This window comes from Talpa europaea, assembly GCF_964194135.1.
Source record: "Talpa europaea genome assembly, chromosome: 10".
In the NCBI taxonomy this organism is placed as follows: Eukaryota; Metazoa; Chordata; class Mammalia; order Eulipotyphla; family Talpidae; genus Talpa; species Talpa europaea.
In genome coordinates, this window is record NC_140077.1 from 78,798,891 (window position 1) to 78,822,069 (window position 23,179).

General features: G+C 35.8%; 1 protein-coding gene across 1 annotated transcript in view; it reads right to left on the reverse strand.

Moving 5' to 3' along the window:
* Positions 1 to 1,206: 1,206 nt before the first annotated feature.
* Positions 1,207 to 23,179, reverse strand: part of NEK7 (NIMA related kinase 7) — a gene marked incomplete at its 3' end in the record, with an annotated part of 87,374 nt that continues 65,401 nt past the window's right edge. The window contains exons 8-9 of the mRNA XM_084245224.1: positions 20,090 to 20,203; positions 1,207 to 1,317 (exon numbers count right to left, since the gene is read on the reverse strand). Coding sequence (XP_084101350.1) covers positions 1,207 to 1,317; positions 20,090 to 20,203 — 225 coding nt within the window. The remainder of the gene's footprint in view (positions 1,318 to 20,089; positions 20,204 to 23,179) is intronic.

Below are 23,179 nucleotides of genomic sequence, written 5' to 3' on the forward strand. Positions count from 1 at the left end.
CTACAATTACAACCTTGTCCAATGAATTGAAGCTGTATCAACATTCACAGATACGGGCGCAACATACATCCTTTCTTCCTCTCAAACAAGACAGAATACATCCATCCACACAGGGTAGGCCAATATTTTTAAGTTTAAAAAAATGTTTCAATCCAGGGAAAGTGTTGGTATACTAAAGATTTTTTAAAAGGTTTTATGCTCAGAAAACATTAATGAATAAAATGCACATACAATATAAATAAGTTGAAGAATATAAAAAAAATTCTGAAGGGGACCAATCAGAACTTCAATAAAATCTATGAATAAAACATATGCTTACACTACAGTGTACAATTATGAATATAGCATTTAAATTTATAAAGAAATTGAAGTATAGTACTGCAAGATTATTCAGAGAATATTTTTCAAATGTACAAACAATAGCAAAAACAAAAAAGCTTGGGCAATGTGCAAGTTTCAAAATTACTATCACACCAGCCAAACAAATCCTTAACCACTTTTTAAAGGGATTCATTTATACCATTTTAATGCAAAGAAACTATCAAAGATATTAAAATAAAATAAAGCAAAAAAACTCTTCAGTGTCTGACTCACATTTTGTCCCCAAATCTTTTCACATTTAAAAGTTGCATTTTGAATGTATAAGCAAAGAATTTTAAAATGTTTCTCAAATAGTATATGTCTACATTTATCTTAATTATATTTGAAAGCTACAATGCTAAGAACTAAAACACATACTTCAAACTGTTACAAATAAAGTCATCACAAAAGTTCACAATTGTGTTCATTTCAAATGTCCATAAATGACTAAAAAGCAAACAAGTCACATGTTCAGACACTTTCCCAGCTGGGGAGTCAGTCCTGCTGAGTGCCAGGCTGCACCTGCAATATTGGCACTGCAAGTCTATCTGAACACAAATTTATCAGCAGAAAACTCGTAGGCCTGAAAACCTATAGCCACTAAAAACCATTATGTTATACTTACTCTCCTAACATGTAATTTGATTATTCCAAAGTCATTTGGGGTTTTGCAAAAAGGTAACTTAAATTGGTACAAAATGAAGCTTATATGAAAACTGGTTAAGGATTCAAAGCACATTAGCTCTGAAATATTAATCTTAACACCCAGACAGAAACAGGGAGGTATGATTTGCACAAAAATACTTTAAGTTATTTTGGTTATATTCTTCATGATCTTCCACATGTTTAGCTGCTTGTGGTGCATGCATGCATCCTCTTCGCTACGTCATAAACATAGGTGATATCTGGTCGCTTCTCAGGGTCTGGGTTGATGCACATATTCACTAACTGTCGTAGCTGCAGAGAGAGAAAAATAACACGCTTAAGAAGACCATTTCAGTTCGTAATTAGGAGTGAAGAAATTCTAAATATCTACAAATTTACAAGAAAATGTACATTTACTGAGTAAATGTTCACTTGACTAGAAACAAACATGACTATTGCCAGTGATTTTATAGTTAGTTGAATGTTCTGAGAAGTATATTTATTGGTAAGTATTAATGTCAATCAAGAAGTATTTTCCACAATAAGAGGCTTTACATGGCCGTATTAATTTTCAGAGAAGATTAATCAGAAGACAGCTTTCTAAAAACAATAGTTTTTTTAAACTATAAAGCTCCAAATTAACTGTAGATATATACACACTTATTTGCTCTAAACTTACAATCTTGATTTAAATTCACAATCTTGATTTAAATTTCATAATTAGTTACATAATAAATTTATATGAGGCAATTAAGATAGAGGTTATCACATACATTCATCATTAGCCATTATATATAAATACATAAAAAGTTTTTAACTAGTTTATATTAGATTAGAATTGGGGTAGGGGAAGCAGTTCTGTAAACTAAAAATAAGGCAGCTAAGAGTACACAATGGAGAAAGAAAAGTCTCTTCAACAAATGGTACTGGGAAAAGTGGTCAGCCGTATGCAAAAGAATCAAACTAGATGACTATTTCACATAATGTACAAAATTAACTCAAAATGACTATAAAGACTTGGCTATAAGATCTGAAACCATAAAACAGGCAAAACACTCCACAACACTGGTTTCAGGGATGTCTCTGGGGACAAGGGAAAGGAAAGCAAACATAAACAACTGGGGCTACATCAAACTAAAAACAGCGAAAGAAGCTATCATTAAAAAAAGAAAGACAACTTACAGAATGGGAGGAAATATTTGTACATCAAACATTTGACAAGGGCCTGACATCCAAGATCTGCAAAGAACTCATATAACTCAACAAAGAAACAAATAATCCAATCAAAAGTGGCAGAAGAGCCCAGAAGTTCAAAGACATACAGATGACATCAGGCACATTAAAAAAAAAAAAAATGCTCAGCATCACTTATCAGGGAATTACAAATCAAAACCACAATGAGATACCACCTCACACCTGTGAGGATGGCCAACATAAAAGAGACCAGAAACAAAAAGTGGTGAGGTTGTGGAGAAAAAGAAATCCTTGTACACTGTTGGTAGGACTATGAACTGGTCCTACGACAAACAGTACGGAGGTTTCTCAAAATAGTAAAAATAGATCTACTATGTGATCTAGAATTCCATTCCTAGGTATTAGTGCAAAAACACTAATTCAAAGTGATACATGCACTTCTGTGTTCACTACAGCACTATTTACAAAAGCCAAGTTAAGGAAACAATGTAAATGTCAAACATGGATAAGTGGACTAAGATGATATGACATATATTCACAATGGAACACTACTCAGTTATAAAAAAGAAAAATGAACTTTTGACATTTGCAACAACAGTGATGGAACTGGAGGGTATTATGCTAAGAAAAATAAGTCAGAAGGAAAAAGACAAACACTGGATGATTTCACTCATATGTAGAATACAAAGAAACAAAACAAAGGAATTGACAAAGTGAAACCAGAACAAATCTTAGAACTGACTGTGGAACTGAGGCTACCAGAGCAGGAAGGGAGGGGAGCAAAAGGTAAAAAAGGAGGTTCAATGGAATCTGGTGGAGGATTATGGGTACCTTGATAGAGTGTGGGGTAGTAACATACATCTGAAGGAGTGTGGGTCTCTCTAACTCTCTACCTCTCAATGTTACCTCAATAAAAAATAATATAATAAAGAATAATAAATAGCAAGCAAGTTAAATTATAAGTAGTTTTTGAATCCTCAACTGTATGTTGCAATATTACTGTCTTCTTTGTACAGATGACAGAGTAGAGGTTACTTATTCACATTGCAGGGGGAAAGGTACATCCTAATGAGTTAAGAAAACAAACATCCTTCCATCTGATCCTAGAGCCATCCAGTAGAAGAATAGCCATTCGTAATTCTAACTGCCATAGGTCTGTGAAACTATGTGTAACACTATACATTATCTTTCACAGACCATAAGCCAAATCAAGAAGAAGAGTCAGCATTTTTTGCTTTGTAAGCATGTCATTAGGAATAATTCAGCTACTTTGAAAACTTGCATTAACTCCTTCTGGTCAGCATATTAACACTTATTTAAAAAAATTACTAGTATAATTTCATCAATTTCTATCATAAAAATAACCTTCATCTTGAGGAAATGAATGGTGATGAAATCTGTGGGCTGCATCTGTTAACTGTGCTATGGGGCAGGCTTATGTCACTGGGAAATGTCACGCTGAAGCAAGTGTGCAGGAGGCTCGCCAGACTAGGGAGGGTTGGGAGGAGACAGAACAGTTGAGCGCAGTGCAAACCTGGCTGGTGCACGGCACTTGGTCGAGATTAGTCAGTCACTGTCTCTGGAGATTTATTTCTCCATCTATTAAATAGGAAGGGTGGAACAGATGACCACTAAGGGCTCTTCTAACTCTAACTCCTAAAATTTTATGATTCAACCAGAGTGAAGTTTAATGATTCAACTTCACATTTGGAAATTCGACAATGTTGACAGTTGATGTTGCAGCTACTGAGGGTCTGAGCATTTTCATTCTTTGTAACAGAGCAGAGAAAAGCATTAAATATCCTTAAGGTGTACAGTAATACACAGGCATTTTAGAGTGGTGATCTAACAGAAATTTAAATAAGAAGTTGGCATTTTCTCCATTAAAATGAGGGGGAAAATACATCCAGTTATATATAATGCAGAAAATAACAGAAAAAGCATTTATAATAAAAGTCACATTTAAAAAGATAATGCATACTAAAAGGCAACTTCTTTAGAAATAGAAAAGGATAAAAGGAGCATAAAGGGGCTTCCTTGGTGGCCTATGGGTTAAGTCTCAGTGTTACCACCAGGACAATCCCTGAGTTTGATCCCTGGCCAGGGAGCTGACTCATATATAGCACAGCAGACCTCTCCTGTCTCACCCGTCGCATCCCTCAGCAGTGTATTTCATTAGATCCGCCTGTTCTGCTCTTCGTTCTGTCTCGGGTGAATCCCCTCACCCTTCTACCTCTGGCCTACACCCTAGTTCTTCTATGGAAAAATAAATAAAATCTTCAGGGAAAAAAAAAGGCAGCAGCAGAAAGGATGAAAGGAAAACTGTTGTCCAAAATGTCACAGTGCTTAACCAAAACACAAGCAGGTGCAAGAACAATTCTTTGAATAAAGCTGCCACATCCTTCAAGACAGCCTGAAATCTTTCTTTTCCTGCCTTCTAAGCACAGAATAGGGTGAGATTTGCAACTGAATATAGCAAATGGTGGGCCCTGGAGTTCTTCTAGGAGAAGAAACCAACCCAGATTAGAGATGAAATGATGCAGTTATCTAAAAAGGCAGTAGTTCTCTAGAGTGACAGATGAGAACCAGGAGTGATAAAAAAGGAGGAGATAAAAGAATAGGTAAGGAGTGAGGAGTGGGAGCAGCAGCGAGCACGAGAGCAAAACAGAAATTGCTCAGGAGACAGAGCCAGCACAATGCAGTTCCCTTTTCTCTCCTCATTCATGTCACTTAATCTCCATTAGAAATGTAGTTTATTTTGTCTTCAAGATTTTTCTTTTTGAGAGGAATTATTAATTTGTCACAATATAAAATGAGATATCAAATATGCAAACCTCACTGTATTTATGAATCAGGTTACGTTGATAACCAACTTATGTTGATACATTTTTTCTTAAGCTTTTTAAATAAACATTCAACCAAATAAGAAACCAAAACCCTATAAAATTAAAGTATGTTTCAGCATCAATTCAAGCATTTGCCATTCCAATATTTCCAGAGGATCTACTGTTTCTCAGAGAGAGTATGTTGGCATTTGGGGCACTAAGGATAAATTGAACCACCTGTCCACAAAGGAAGGCTTATTGTCTAGGATGAGAAGTGAAGGAAATGACTCATTTTCCTTCCTGACAACCTGACCCTTCTTCCCCTTCCTTGCCATTCATTCCTTCAATAGAACCTGATTATTTATTATGTACCAGCCACTTTATTAGGTGGAGGGATAAAGCAGTGAATGAAATATACAAGTCACCTGCCCTTACACAGCTTGCAATCTAGGGGGAAGACAGATTAACAAGGAAACAAATGTGAGACTAAGACACGCATATAAATAATTCAATTTATAAATGACAAAGTGATAGGTATCTCAAGAGATCTAGTGAGACAGAGGTAAAAAGACTCTGCCCAGAAGATGCAATGATTCTCCTCCTTTTCCTGCATTCATTTCACTCAGTTGTTCCTCCTCAATTATGGAGGTGACAATCCAAGGAATGCAGCTGTCACCTGGGTCACCGTGACATCCATGTGGATACTCTGTCCAATACAACATTTCTTGATTACCAGGCCTTAATACTTCCATACCATTTTAGTATCTGCTTCCCATAAGCATAGCCTATTCTTCAAAATGCTGCGCGTCACCTAAGAAAAGTCAGCATGAGCTGCTGTCCTGCCAGGTCTCTCACCCTTCCTCAGCCTATTTCCAGCCCCCTTCCTCCCAGTCAATCCTCTCCTTTTGAATGTGCCATTCACTTCCAATCTGTCTAGACCTCACAACACAGTTCTTTAGCCACTTTAACCACTTGGCAGCACCATTACTAATCAATCTTTTTTCTCTTCCCTAGACCTATCCTAAAAGTCAGGGACCGCTGGAGAAAATCCCAGACAACCCACAGTGTGGAGTCACCAGATTCAGGTTTCCAACTGCAGCTGGATCTCAGAGGCTGTTTTGCAACTCAAATGTTATGCCTGATGAGCCCCAGGCTGCACAATGGCTGCTGTGGGCACCCTCCTGCTAACTTCCTCCTATCCACACCCTAACCTCCAGCCTCACAGGAAAGCCAATCTGCTTATGCTTCCTCAGCCTCTTATCCCAACATTTTCAATCCCAGCTACATCTGATGCATCTTTGCTCTTCTATTGTCAAAGGAATTTTTTTCCTACTCTCAATTCTATCATTGGAATCTCTTCCAGAAAGTGAATACACATAATTGGATGTAAATGAATATTTAATGAGTGAATGAGTCTATCATTCCTCTTCTACATTTTCAATTCCTCTTCATTTGCTGATTCTTTGTCATCATCTATTAGTACAGTTAAGTATCTCTCAGATTAAAGAAAAAAAATGCATAGAACCACTGCTAACTACTTGTCCCCTCTAATTTATTTGCCTTACAGCCAAGTCTCTTGAAGTGAGAAAAACTATACTTAGACGATATCCAGTCCCTTGGCCTATTAAATTAAGTCCTCTAAAATCAATTTCTCATTTCTTCTACTCCCTACTAGTACTTCGAAGAAACTGCATTGGCAAAGGTCAGCAGTATATGCCAGCTGCTAAATCTAATAGCTCGACCCCACGCCTCTCACGTAGCTGGCGCTGTGTTTGCATTTTCTTTTTTTCTTTTTTTTAAGATTTATTTACACAAGAACTGGGGTACAGTCAAAAGCACAGGATGGTGAGAGGATTCACCTGAGGGTGAGGCAGGAGAGGTCGGCTTCGCCGTGTGGGTTGCTCCCTGGCTGCCTGGGGATTGAACCAGCACTGCAGAGGCTGCGGACAGCTTCACGCTGCCGCACTCAACCCACTGCACCACAGGGGAGGTCCTGTATTTGCTTTCTTGTTGAGAGTCTCCTCTGGCTCATGGCACCATTTTGGTTCTCCTCTAACTTGTCTGCCTTTTCTCTCCCAGTTTCCTTTGCAGGTTTATCTTTTGACAGCCCTCCTCATACTGGTATGCTCCCAAGTTCTTCCCTCTACTTCCCTCTTTACCTTTCCACTCTGCTTTCTAACCCTAAACAACTTCATTTATTTCCATGGCTTCAAAAGCTACCAACATGCTGAGCAACACAGGCACATGTCTTCAGCTCAGACCTCCCCATAGGCCCCAGTCACTTATTTCCAACTACCTTCTGAGCCTGTCTATCCACAAATACCTCATACCATAATGTTCAGAACTGAGGTCTTGCTAAATTTCCTCCCAAACAAGTTCTTACTATTTGGGGCAGAGCCTCCAATTTCTCAAGTCAAACTCTGCAATTTGTACACAATACCTTATCACAGTTTTACCTATGTGCCTAGCCATCACACCCAAGCTCCACTGTCTCCTGGCAGCTAATACATCTTCCATTTGTTTTTTTCTCACAGCAGTCTTCACTGTCACACTCCTGGAATAGTCTTGCCTACAGTTTTCTTCTGCTCTCCCTAGACCTGCATAAACAGCGAGCTGACCATACTTCAATATGAAGCATTTCAGTGGCCCCTCACTGTCCTCTGGAAAGTCAAATACACTTGGCATAGTGTCTCACAGGCTTCTAATATCCTGCTTCTATTTACTTTTCCAGTTTCATTTTTAGCCCCCAACCTCTCCTCCTTACAGCTACCCCATATTACAATCACAGCTCTTTGCTCACCAAACTGCCTCATGCCCCTTTTTGCTTATGTTGGTCCTCTACTTAAAATGCTTTCCCCCAAACCTCCAACTCTTTTGCCTAGCTGACGTCTACTCATTGTACCACACATTTTCTCTCTAAAGCTGTTTCTAATCACCCTATTGTCATGTGTTAAAATATTTTCATTTGGCTGCCATTGTACACTTCACTATTATTTATTAAGGCCCTATTAATACTTAACTATACTTTACCGAATGTCTGCGCTCTCTTAGAAAACTAAATTCATGTGAAGGATGGATAATGATGAATGGTCAGTGCTCACTGGCATGCAGAATGAATGAGAAAATCAATGCATAATTTTGGCTGAGGGATAAAGGGCAGGTTTTGTGGTTGTGGCCCCTGAGCTGAAGTCTGAAGCATGAACACAGCTCTAATATGGAAAGGGGTTGAGAGGATTCTAAGTAGAGGTAACATAAGGAACAAATATGCTTAGCTGAAGGAAGTGTGAGACCACAGCTAGTATTTCTGAATGAACAGGGATGAAATGATAAACTGAGGCCAAATTCAAAAGAAAGATATAAGGATTTACCTTTTATAGAGGCAACAGGAAATCCGTATTTAAGCAAGGAGTGACAGATCATTTGAACTGAGTTCAGTTTACAATTTCTTGACATAGTCAAAGATAGAGCATAAAGAGAGTGATACCAAAAGAATGCTCAATTAAGTTCCTCTAAGAACTCAGGTAAGGAACACTATTCTTCAGAAGTCCTTCCCAGGGTATATGAAAGGTGTTGCTGCCATTTAGCACCAGGAACAGAAGTAGGTGACACACAGGGAAGAGAGATGGTGAGAGGGCAAGAGGGGCAGTTTTGAAGGTATCATGTCAGAGAGGCTGACTAGAACCATGAGTTCCTGAATTTTAGGTTTAATATCTATACCTGAATTGTATATTAAAATGGATTCTGTGACTCTCCTCATATCTAGACTGTAAAGATAAAATGAGATCGCACAAATGAAAAGATATTAAGCTATACTGAATATAATTGTGAGCTATGTGTGAACTTAGGGCAGATACCAGTCTGGGTTTCAAAAATGCCATATTTACATGGGATTTGATATTTTACAAAATCTTTCATAGCCCTTTACATTTATTTTTAAAGCACTGCAATCCCCCACCAATTGGTGATTGGGTTTGAATTCCTCAGATGCCTCACATAGCTTAATGTGCAATGATTAGTCAGCATCACTACTGGTTTGAGGTTATCTGAGATGAGTTACTAGGGATTACAGGAAGTACTAGTTATAAGGTGGTCATCATAGTAGTGCAGACAGTAATATCTCAGGTACTTTTATTCTACTCAGAAGTTGGTCTGACTTCCATCCAGTGAACAAAATGAACAGCTTTGGTCAAGGGTGTCAACCTGATTTGCTATTTGTTTTCCCTTAAGCAAATGAGCAAAAGAGAATCCATTTCTTCAGGTCCTTGTCAAAGAGTATATTAATATTTGAATGAATATTAAAAAATTTGAATGTTCAACTGAATATTCCAAGATTTGAATGTTCAAAGAGTATTGAAAAGTATGTCACATAGCTTCTATAAAACGCTTTCTAAGAGAATTAAATTTAGGGAAGACCCTATAAGGGATAAAATTCATTTTTACAACTTTGGATAATTTAAGTTCTAACCTTTAATCAAATAAGATCCCCAGAAGGCTGTATCCTGGGAGCAAATTAATTTATCCCACTGCCAAAACACCTTTCCAAAGCCATGCTTTAATGTTATATATAATTTTTTTTAAACTTTTTTTTTTTTAAAGATTTATTTATTTATTTATTTATACAAGCACTGGGCACAGTCAGAAGCATGGGAGGGTGAGAGAATTCACCAGAGCCAGAGCGGGGAGCAGAGCAGGCAGAAGGACCGAAGTACACTGCTGAGGGGAGCAGCGGGCGGCAGGAGAGGTCTGCACGCCATATGGGACCCCCGCCCGGTGGCTGGGGAGCAGCCAGGGATTGAACTGGCGCTGCAGAGGCTACGGGCAGCTTCGCAACCCAGCCCTCAACCGCTGCACCACGGGGGAGGCCCTAGCCATGCTTTAGGTGTTTGCTATATAATTGCTGTGGAAGACACTATCTGGTACATTATTCACAGATACTTACATGGGATATTTCTACCACAATAGAAAACTCTGTCTTCTTTGTAGAACTAGGATATTTCCTCCTTAATAGCAGAAATAATTTGCTTACTGCTTCCCTTTTTGACCAAACAGAAAGGAAGCAATAACCAAATGACAAGCTCAACCACAGGCACTTGATTAGCCAACAGGATAGGCAGATTTACATTCCTTTCTATCCCCAGTTCTGAATTTGTACTTCTAGTTCTTTATTAATAACCTATAAGTCATATTTTTTATTGTAAATAATCTCAAATCCTTTCTGAAAAAATGAGGGGACTGTGAATACAAAAGGGGAGACTTTATAGGCCTGAATTCTTAATTTGATGTAGTCTTTCTTGATATACATGAGGTAATTACTGCTGTTTTAAATTTTAGTGACGAACTTATTGTAGTATACACATATTGATTTTCAGTGATGCATATCTTAAACATATGTTGTAATGTAATGTTACTTCAATTAAAAAAATACTTTGTGATGCCACAATAAAATAAAAAAGATAACCAAACAATTGAACTGTTAACCTAGTAAAGGAAAAAAGTATCAGTTTCAATAGTCTTTTGGCAAAATAAGGGGAAACACCACCACAACTAGTTTATTTTTATCTTACTGCTATATAAACAGTTTTATGCCTTTAACTTTAATAATTTGGTTTAAAAATCCAAATTTACATGCATCCAGTTGTCTCTTGTCACACCAGATAACAATTTACATTATATAAATAAGGCCACAGCTCATCCTTTCTTCTTCTTTTTTTTTTTAAAGATTTATTTATTTATTTATTTATCATTTATACAATTGTGCACTGGGTACAGTCAGAAGCGCAAGAGGGTGAGAGAATTCACCAGAGCCAGAGTGGGGAACAGAACAGGCAGAAGGACCGAAGTACACTGCTGAGGGGAGCAGCGGGCGGCAGGAGAGGTCTGCGTGCCATGTGGGACCCTCCTCCAGTGGCCGGGGAGCAGCCGGGGATCGAACCGGCGCTGCAGAGGCTGCGGGCAGCTTCGCAACCCAGCGCTCAACCGCTACGCCACCAGGGAGGCCCACATCCTTTCTTCTTTACATATAAAAGAACAGTATCATTTCACTTTTAAATGGAGTTATTTGTGTCTCTGTCATAATGAATGGGAGGGTAAAATAGTCACTTAGCTATCAGAAACTTGGACTTACATTAAGAGGCTGTAAAATGGGTTTAAAAGTCACTAATCAGAGGAAGAGAAAAACTGCCAGAGTCTCCAAATTTTCAGTTGTTAAATAACCACACATAATAGGCTGACTCACTTGTCACTGGAGAGGTGCGATTTTTGCAGGTAGTGAACAAATCAGAGGCTGTGTGTTACTTAGATTGAAATGCTCAAGGGAACTGATGTTTTTCAAAGTTTTCAGTGGACAATGAAATATGGGCCCTGAACAATTTTAGATCAAAAAATATCTCCTTGTTCTATGACACAACTGTGGGCTTCAACTAAGAGCTTCCAAGAGAAGAGCAAACCATTTCCTAAAGACTGATAGTCACTGAGTACCTACTATGAATCAGGCATCATGCTCTGCATTTTTACATGTTTTAACTTAATCTTCGTAACAACTCCAAGCAGTGGGGGTCACCATTCAAGACACATTTTACAGGGGAACAATATTCCTCAGAACAAAAGACAATAAATGCCACAGCCTGGATTTGACCCAAAGCATCTGTGCTTTGGAACCCAGGCTTCTAAACTTAGTTTGCTATACTGCCAAAGGAAAATTCTAACTTGGTCTGCAGGTTCCCTCACTGCCACCCTTGTACTGGTGGGTTGATCTTCCAGACAGTTTTCATGCTATCTGGTTTCTAAAATGAATGGCATCTGCCCTCCTATTTCATAGACCAACTCTAACCAAATCAAACAACCAACTGCAACCAATTCCAACAAATCAACCAACTCCAACAAATCAAAATCTCTTCTCTACGGCTCTGCAAAACTCACAATGGGGCTTAGTTTATTCATGAGACAGACATTTGAGTGATGACACAAAAATATTCAGCCTGGCATTATGACTACCGTGACTGTTCAATAGTATTTCCAATCTGACTCATTCATTAAAGTGACAGTCACTCCCTCCGAATAAATAAAGTGTACTCTTTTATTCTGTCCCACGAATTTTAATATGGGACAAATTCTTTATTCTTACATAGCAACTTGATGAATCATTAAAAAAACATCCCTCTAACTAATGGTGCTTTGGTGGTAGATGCAGAGTTGTAACACACGTTTTGAAAGGGTGTGCCCTACATCTCTTAATTACAGTGCTGTAAACCAATGCTACCTCATTTTAAAAAATGCCTCTAAGTTTTCTATCAGAAAGTCAAACATTAAATAATCAAAATGAAATAATTATCTTAGAGATATTCTTTAATACTAGTCTTACCATTTTTCAAAAGTTCCTGCAAATCTGTGAAAGAAAGAAGTTACTATGAAAATCCTTAACGTTTATCCAGTACTTTGCAATGAGTCTAACTACTATATTAACCAGCTGCTTGGAAAACACATGTTCAAGGAATAACTTTAAGAATTGTATATATGGATTTCTATATGTCTGGTTTCATTTTCTCAGAAATTTTTGTGAAAAATTACTTTCCATTTATTACTTTAAATTACAGAAATAAATTCAAAATCAGTCTATATTGCATTAATAAAAAGAAGTAAATAGCTCATGGTTTGTGCTATCGTAAAATTTTTGTATGCATGGCTTTAAGCATGCTTGTAAAAATATGTACTTTTTTCTAAAAATATTCTTTTATATAATAATTTAAAAATATAGCAAAAAATAAGATTTGAAAATGCAAATGCCCAAATCAGGTAAGAAAAGACAGTTAAATTCAGAAGCTTAAAGGAATTTTAAAAGCAATACTGAAACATTTAAATGAGAAAAAGCATATAAAGTAAAAATATGACATCTCTAAAGGATCATGAAACTTTAAGTTATATGAGTGAATATTTGTTTCCAACAAAAGGGAAAAAGTACTATTATATTTTGAGCTATCTATTTCTAAAGATATTTCAAAGCATATAGAATGGTTTCAGAAACATTAACAAGAAGACCGTGTTCACAGTCATTGTTGTGAGGGGATAACCCAATTATGTATCAAGTTCAGTCACGTACAGGTAATAACAATAGGGCTCTTTGTGCATTATAGCTTCAGGTCACTAACACAATTCTCAATAGAATAATAAAGACTGGTGCTATTGGTACTGTTTCTTTTTCACCCCCATCTTAATCCCTCTGAGACCAATTATGTTATATCAGCCTCCCAGATATACCCAATTTCCATCTATCCAAGGACACATTTTAGTACCCCAAAGTGGGCCTAATACATTAAAGTGCACTATATTTCGGAGCTTTAGATATTTATACAAAATGATTAGGCGTATCCAACTTGTACACCAAAGTGTCACTAGTGATTGACTTGGGGGTAGAGGAAAAGCAGGAGAGAAAGCAATTTGACACAGATATAAGCTAATGTAACGTCTATATTTCACAACTGAAGATCATTCAGTGTGTCTTTTGAAAACTGTGAAAGTCTTACAGAAAGTTACATGGTTTTATAGGATCCCACAGGATATGTGAAATATAGGGCACCGTTCTGGATTCATGTCTTCAAGGAGCAGGTCCCCAGTGTCACTTCAGAAGCATAAGTGAACAAAGGGCCTGCTTAAATATATTTTTAAACAAAAAGGGAGCATTCAAAGCTTAAAGATCTAATCTTATATGGCAACTTTAAGTAAGGTGGTCAATTGATATTATAAATGATGACAATATCTCCCTTACCAAAACCACTTTTAGGGAGGAAATTATAACAACAGTGTTTTGAGATAACAATCAATGTTGTCAATTTCAGTAAATAATGTCACAGTTATGTATTATATTTATTATAAATGTCTTTCTACATTTTAAAGTAAAATATTGTCATCCCACTTAGAATGCACTGGATTATGTAATTTATAAGAACTACAGCAATATTTGTGAAAACAGATTAAGCTCTAAACATTATTTGCACAATATATTTGTGCCATAATGTTGCTTATTTAAATATTCTTGGGAGGCTGTATTAGGTAGACTCTTCCTGTACCAATGTAACATTGGTTAATTTCCAGCAACAACTTGAGGGCATTTATATGGTTCTATTAAAGTTTGTGAATCTAGCAGTTATAAAATAAAACTACTTAGACTGATCAAAGAAAAAAGTTTTACAAACATAGCTTTACCTCAATAAATGCAAAAATAATCTGTATCTGACATTTTCATCTTTTTTGTTTCTTATTTACATAAAACAGTTCTTTTACCAGTGAAAACAAAGGTCATATTTTTTGTTATTGATTCAACTTGCTTAAAAAGCTTCCTTAAGCATATTCTGAACTTAAATACAGAAAAATTATTTATAAATGTGAGGTAAAAAAAAATCAGTTATAAAGTTTAAAGCTTTCATTTAGTATTTTCCTTTCCTTATGGGTTACCATTTAGAAAATATTAATAAAGTTATAACAAATTACATTTTTGTTATAGCACATTATGGATTAACCTTTAATACTGTATTTGAAGCACATGTAGTAGTTTTTACATACTGTAACAAGCAAAAATAATTTCCTGCCCTCTGCAAACAGTTTCCTCATCCTTTCCCTCCAATGTTAAAAGTCCTAAGTAATCACAAGGCAGAAGAGTGCGCAGAGCAAAAAATCATGCTTCTTCCCTGGAACATGGGGCCCCTCTAGGGAAGAGGAGTTTGGATAAAACATGGTGGTGAAGGGGTGCAAACAGGGAAGAGAAAAATGAAAAATCACTAACTCTAAAGGAGATTAGAAATGCTGACTCACACAGAACCTGAGAGTTTACTGCAGGTGGTGTGTTTTCGCAGTACAAGTGGAATGCTGCAAAGTTGGGATGGGGACCCTCCAGGATCTCCTATCCTAGAGTCCAGTATTTGCTTTGACACTCTCTGGGTTTCTATTTACTCAAATGTCAAATGGGATCATGCCATTGCCCTTATTGCATTAACAAGGAAATTGTTGTATGTTGATTTCAAAAATTCAAAATTTCGTTATTCCCATTTCATTTTAAGCCATGTAAATATATTTATATTGTACAATGACCTAGAAATATCTGAAATCACTTAGATCAATTCAAAATTTATTATTATTTTGTTTATTCTATAATCAAGCATAGAAAGAATATGCTTTTAAATTCTTATATTTTAAATACTTTTAAAAAACCAATATTTTTCTTGTCTCAAGAATAACAAAAATGATGCTGGAAATTCTTATGCATCTGATTGAACCAGCAGGGAAGAATGTCTAAGATGCACCAATAAACTACTGGAAGGGTACAAAAGAAGGATAAAACCCTCCCCATCCAGCTTCCCACCTCTCTAGGTCAAATAAGGAGGGGGCATTGCGGCAACTTCTTAACTAAGAAAGAAAGATAAAAGTAATGGAAGGGAGGTTAAAGTAAAAAAAGGTTTATTACCATTTATGAGGTGGAAGTTTATGAGATTTCATTCGTTCTTCATTAGTTCTTTGCTTGGAAGTGACCTTGTAGACTAACATTTTTAAAGATATTATACACTTGAAAAATGGCCCCATTAATTAATTTTTAATAAAAACATAACTTTTCTTATCAGTGGGTTGGAAGTATAAAGGCACAAAACAAATAGAAATTTAATGTAGACCAAGAGAGACATTAAATAATATGAAAACTGATTAATGATTTAGTAATTCCAATTCCAAAGTTTGCTTTGGTTTCTTCACCTATAGAAAGTAGTAATAAGACCTAGTGAGTTGGCAGGTTTTCAGAAATATTAATTAGAAGATAATCATAAACATGGTATCCTACCAAAAGTCTATCAACACAAAATTTTAAATTACTGATAAATACATAAACCTCCACCATAGAGGTCAGTTCAGATCAACATGAAGTTCTGAAATAATATAGTTACTTTATTAAACATGGCTTAACCATCTCACCAATGATTTACAGGTGCTTAAATTTCTTTTTTGCATAAAGTATTTTTTTCAAAATTTTAATAGCACTCTATTTTCTCCAACCATGATTACCCTTATTCCCCCTACTCATTTCATATGGAAACTTTTTCAGCTTTTCAGAACTTCCTTCCAAATCTCTCAAGCCTGTAAGAAAAATCTGTCAAATGCAACCACTGAGGCACAATTCTATTCAGTCTTTCTTGTGTCCTTTCTATTTAAACTAGGAATTTTTAATAGTAAACACTTTATATTTTCCAAATAATTGTCAACATACCTATTTTTTAACTTAAAGTCTCATGGAATAATTTAGGAACAACAGTGAAAATGTACTTTTGATGACCACTTTAGTATCTCTCAAAGAAATTAAATACTGAAATTGAGGGGGAAAAGCCTTTTGCCTTATTTCCCAGTAAATAGTTACTAAATATGCCAGAGATGATGCTGCTTGCTTATAAGGAAAAAAAAATTCATATAACAGGTAATAGCTATAAAAGACAACTATCAGATGTTCTGGGTTGTCTTTTGAGTCATTTTCTGCCTAACTAGGTAGAATTTTCTTTGCAAAAGTTTCTCACATTCACTCAATTGTCACTAATTGGTTCATTCATTCTCTTTTTCATTTATTCTTTTTATCTCACTCCTTTACTCCCTAGTTCCCCCGATCAATCAATAATGAACCATTAGACCTTTTAAAATGTGCCTAGAGCTACACAGGTAAAAAGCAGTCACTGATCTTCAGGTGCAGCAACTAGATAGGGAGTCAGGCATGCAAAGAAACAACTACAATGCAGTGTGATTGCCAAGGGAGTGGGGTACAGGGAGAAAAAATTAGGGGTAGGGAAGAGACAAAGAAAAACTGAGCAGGAAATGATGTACAAACTTTGTCTTAAGAAGAATGCATTCATGTGGTAAAGAACAGAGTAAGGGGTATTACAGGGAGAGGAAACAGCCTCCACAAAAACATGGAAATTCATGGGACTTCTAGTAGATTCTGCCCTGGTAGAGTTAAGGGAGAAGAGAGTATCCCATGATCCATCAGTCTTGACAAACTCAGATCAGTTAAGGAGGGGCCTTCTGAGTCATCATTCCTTGTACACAGTGAATGTTCAATAAATGCTTGCTTCATTGATGTTAATTTCATAATCACCAAAAACTCCAAGTTTAATTAAAACTAAGAGATAGCTAAGGGAAAATATCTTTTCAATCTAAGACTTTCATTGTTCAGTACAGTAATTCCCTGCTGATGCATGGATAATGAGATCAACACTGGATATGGAAAGAATATTAAACACCAAAAAAAAGACTGGTGCTCATTTAAATACAAAAATATTTTAGCAGCATAAAATGCACATTTCCTAATATCATCCGTGTGCAGCTGAGATTTTAATCATAATCCTAATCAGTCATACACTGTAATGTCAATATATTTAAAAAAGGAAAGATTTAACATACAGGTTTACTTTTCCAAAGGTCGCTACTTATCATTATTGCTTAAGTATATCTCTGTTTTATCAATAGAAAATGACATTTTTTAAAAATTTCAAGCTTTCAAACTCAGAGTTCTAAATGGAATGACAATTTCTGGAAATAGATCTTATATAGTTCTTAGGTTCCCTATCAATATGAGGCTGACTGGTAGGCATAGTTATTATTCTCATGAAATGTTCCATTCAAATCCTGTTTGGGCAGAAGTCTTAAATATTTAGCAGCAAATAAATCAATTTGGTAAACTTCCACATAGATATCTGATAGAAAATACCTTTGCTTAAATTGTTTTTTCCAATTACAAAGTCTGTTACCACATCAGTTATAACACTGCAAGAATCTCTCTTAATTAAAATCTCACTGTTTAAAAACTCTATACTTCACTTTTTTTTTCATTGTCTCCTATTTTGTGCTAGGCTGAAAATTAAAGGGAAATTTGCACTTTTAACAGATCTAATATATAAACAAATATTAATGCATGGCAGCATCAAATCTGTTTGGAATTTTTCTACCATAAAATCTGAATAATTATTTTACCAACAAATTGAGTTCCTTCTTAAGAAGAGACTGTATGTATCAGCATATCTGCATTTCAAAGCTCTTGTTCTGAGAACTTTCCTAAATAACTGAACAAATTAGAGTAACATTATTAGTCTGTATTTCTTATATTTCATTTCTTCAGTAAGAATTAGTTTCCATGTTTGCCAGGATACTGTAACTTCCTAGTTTACCATAGCTTAACAACAGAATCTACCAATATGAGGAATCACACTGTCTTTTTTGGAAAGTGCACCATATAACATATTTTGCTTTATATCTCTTTTCGAAACTGGTAACTATATAAAGTACAATAAAAAGTGGAATCTATTTTCCTTTCCCAACTCTAAGACCTTCTATCTGGGCCAGACTTTGATATTTGCCCCTTGGCTGAGAATCCGCATATCCAACTTCACACTTAGCTGCAGTGAAGTAGCCCTGCAGGCAGGCCGACTTCAACGAACCACTAGTGGTATCATCATTAAAATCCTGCTGAAGGTCACCATGGTAACCGCCTGCTGAGGCTTCACTGCTGCACTCGGCATCTCCTAATCAGCTACCATGTGAAATGCAAATTCAGACAGTCTGAAAATTAGTCAAGAAGAATAGGGGATGAGGATGCAGATATGTGAAATATTCATGCGCTTCATGGAAAAAAGAAGACAGCATGAATGACACAACAAAGAACGGCCCCTGACATTCTTGCTATCATTTTGCATTATTGTTCACACCCTACTGTATTTCCAGGCCTATAGTTCTTAAGTTGGTTTTGTGAAATGCTATATTTATATTCTATACCCAAAATAGTAATTAAAAATGGCTAACATAATAGCATTAACATCAAATAAAGATAATACTTTTAAATGATCACTACTGCTTAAAAGGTTTATTCTAATTACCCAAATACAAATGCTATGAAACAGAAAACCAGGCATCAGTAATTATCAGTATCAAAACTACTAGGAAAAAAGCTACTTCTAACATTCCAAGACCACAAATGCTTTACATATGGTAAAAATTCTTTAGATATTTATTATTCAAGTTATATTGATTCAATTTTCCATATATAAAACTAATACCCATTGCTAGTTATTACGAAATAGAGTGACAAGACTATCTAATGAGTGAACATTATAATTGTTTTATATTTTGCCTTTGCCCCTTTCTGTTTTCCTTGGGCAAAATCTGTTGCTCATGAGAAGGTGAGATGTCCTAGCTAAAGACAGTGTTTCCTTTGGGTAGACCTCCAATGAGCTTTCCGAAAAGAGTCACATGGACACATTTAGTAACCTGAAACAAAGCTCTTCTGCAAATATCCTCCTTAAAATATTGCTAAAATCATGATACATTAGCCTAAATGGGAAATATCTGCAACCCAGATGCTGGGGAGCACTCAAATAATTCCGTTTCAATGGGTCACCAAAGCAAGCACTAGCTAGACTCAGATCTTAGTAAGATAAAGCCTCCTCAACCTTTAAAACCATCCAATATACTTTCTAACATGTCGCAATGATAACCTCAAAACATTTCCCCATAGGAATGATTGCACCAGTGTGGTGGTGCTGGGGCAGGTATTGGCAGGGGAGGAAGGGTAAAGCTGCAAGAATAAGGTGAGAGGTATATAGCTAAGAGACGTTTCAATTTTTTGGAAAACATGGAAGGAAGGGATGTTCTGCCAACAAAGAAACTTAAAATTGTTAGTCCGAGACTGTGAGAATGAGGAGTTACCCTATTAAACAGGGCAACTAGACAAGGTGATTAACTAGAGCCTGGGTTTGAGAATTAATTCTGCCCTCAGCTGTGTTCAGTATGCTGTGAAGTCAGCTACTGTTCTTTGCACACCTAGAAGTGGCCAATTTTATACCACACGCCGTGTTGGTGTTCCGCTCCATATTATGAATTGCAGAGTCAACTATTTAACAGCAAGTGTCCAAGAGAATGAACACAAATGAAAAATACAATTTCCGCCACCTCTCCTCATCATTTGCATATCTGTATAAACGAAAATTTCTAGTAAGATACAGGCATAAGGAAAATGAACAAGAGATGAACGCATGGACTGAAAAATTACTCACTTCCTCTGAATAGTGATCTGAAGGAAGTGGTGGGTAGTCACACTGCTCGATCTTCTTACATAGAGAGTATAAATTCATTTTGTCACCATAGAATGGACTCTGTAATGCAGCCATCTGTAAAATGTCCCAAATAAACTGATATAAGTACATGGCAACTTTAAATGTGATTTCATCAAGCACATTATAATGGGATAGAAATACTTACAAATACTTTAAATAAAGTTTTAGGGCATTTTGATTTTTTACCAATATCTTCTTTCTGAGAGTTATTTAGTAAGTTCTAAAAATCTTACCTCAATTTTTGGTTATTTTTTTCAACATTTAATATTCCCCAAAAGGGAGAAAGTTAACATAAAATCATTTGCTTATACATACATAATTTAAAACAGTCTTAAGAACATAAAATAACTTAAAACTCATCGCAAATATAATGGCATAAAAACAACTAGTCTATCTTGTGATTAAATAGGTATCCACAGTATATATCAACCATGTAATTCCCAAAATATAACAAAAATGAAACTGCAGTTAAAACTGAGTTATAATCTAGCAACAATTAGGAAACAGAATATATATTATTTTTATCTAACATGATGTTTTTGGTAGGAAAAGCTATGTGGAGAGAAAAAAAAATCTTTTTAATCTGAATAATATAACTGATGCTCAAGTAGTTTAAAATGAATTAGAACTTCTTTTCTTTGGATAATGTCCCAAAAATACTAAATATGTTCAAAAGCTCTACAAGTCATAGTCACTACTTCAAAACATCCATACAAGTTTTTTACGCAGGGAAAAAAAAAATGACTCCAAGAATGAACAACTTTAAAAAAGACATTATTGAATTTAAATTTATTTTAAGACAAGGTTCTAACTTGACATTTAAAGTGCAAGCAACTGCTGTGGTAAGCAGGGTTACAAACTAAAAATTCAATTTAAAAATGTTCGCATCCTGTTGGAAACCTTCTAAAGCTTTGAACCGCAACAGCAAGAATACAACACGAGGGTGAGGCTGCCCCAAAGTCAGTCACCCTTTTCTACATGTGCTAATAAGTTTGATTTTGGAAGGACAATGTGTACATTCCCCAGACAGGCAGAGTGTGTGTGAAACACGCTAGTCCATGCTGTGCTACTCAGTGAGCGTCAGCGGGGACAGGACAAGCTGAAAATGGCTCTCATCTGTCTTCTGCTGCTCCAGACAGACTTTAACTCCTTCGGAGCCTGACTGTGGAGCAGACGGGACTGGAAATCAAACCCACAAAGCAGTTCGACATATTTTCACCTAGCCCACATTTTATATAAAACCTACATAAACCTGTACAAAACTTCCACATGAAGAAGACAAAGTAAAAAACAACTCAAAATACTCCTAAAAAAACTCTGAGAAGGAATTTCTAAAAGAACTCTAATAATCATCATGTCCTTTGTTTAAAATGCAAGAACATAATAACAGAGTATTAAAAATGCCACCTTAAAAACACACTGCACATATAAACTACAGTCTCTTCATGTTTGCAGAAACCCTAAGTAAATGTATATATTCATTATCATATGCTAGGATTCATTACAGTACTTTTGTCTCAATACTGCAGAGTGTTAAAAAAAAAATCTGAATGTCCCCTAAGGAGTTAAACAGGAATAGTATATTTTCATGCATCTCCTGCTTTGACAGATGAAAAATGTCAACTGTCCTGTTTTTATTTTCAAGCTTTTGCACTATTCATCTGGTTCATTAGTGCATCTCGATGCTGCCCCTGACAGCTGCTCGCCCTCTCCTCCCAGCAGCTGAATTTTTCAGGCTAATTTGATCCTCCACACTGAGACGATCGCTAGAATGATTGACTTGCTCCCTGACCTCCAGGGTCTGACTTTCCTGATTAGTATTCTGGGGGTGTCGGAGGGACGAAAGCCCACTGTCTGTCTTCAGGGCTGGTGGCAGCTCTCTTTTTTTTTGAACTGTAAGCCACCAACCTACAACCCTGTAAGGATGCAATTGCTGCGCTGAACAATAAAGGAAATGTGTAAAACCTACTTTTCCATGTAAAGGTCCGTGTAGCAAAAGCACAGCATCTTGATTTTAATTAGTAAAGTCTACTTTGTTGCATATCAATTAAAACTGTTCTGCTAGTTTTTTTTTTTTTCCTGAGGTTTCAAGAATATTTGAAAGTCTAATTTTCTGTGTTTAAAATACATTTTCAAAAAAGGCTTCCTATTCCTTCACTGTTAATAAATTCTTAGTGGGATACAACATCAAATATCTATGTAATGTGATGGCCAATTTTTTAAAACTAAATTACTGGGTATCTCTATTAACATTATACTGAAACATAACTAGGAGGAAATAAAACATGAAGGTAAATTAAATTTTGAGGAAAATTCTAGTTGTTCCAAAGTATTTGCAAGGTGGAAGTGAGAAAATGAACTGAGAGGGAAACTAAAGTTAACAAGATAAACACTTTAACTCAAAATCATCCACAACACATAAAACTCATAGGGGAAGGAATGTCCAAAGAAACAGTTTTCATTCGAGTGGTCATTTTAAGCACACATAAAATGAGAAACTGCCTTTCAAAGGCAAATTCAGAATGTGAAGAATTATTTTAGTTTTGACCTGAGAGTATGCAAAAGAAGTATGTAAACTACTCTCAAAATACGAATTACCTGGACTAAACTTTTTCTTTTTCATTGTTAAATTTAATTTTGTTGGAAACCAACTGTTTACTTTTAAGTGTTTAAAGAGAAAATGTTGCTTTGATAATATTAGACTATGGCTTGAAGGAATCTAAGGTTACTCAACCAGGTATAAAATATTTTTAAATGCACAAAGTAACTTTAAAACATTACAGCAGCTTAACACACTCAAAACAGTTTTTGTTAAGATTGTATCAAATTACTAACATATTATAATAGAGTGAGCATAAATCTTTAAATTTCATGTGCACATTTAAAACATGTTTTGTATTATATTTCTTCATAATCAAATCATCCTAAGGATGTTATTTAAGAACATTTAATTCTTTCTTTTAAAGCAGGCTCAGTAACTCCAGTAGGAGAAACAAAATAAATAATCTCAGGTACCTTACTTTAAGGAAA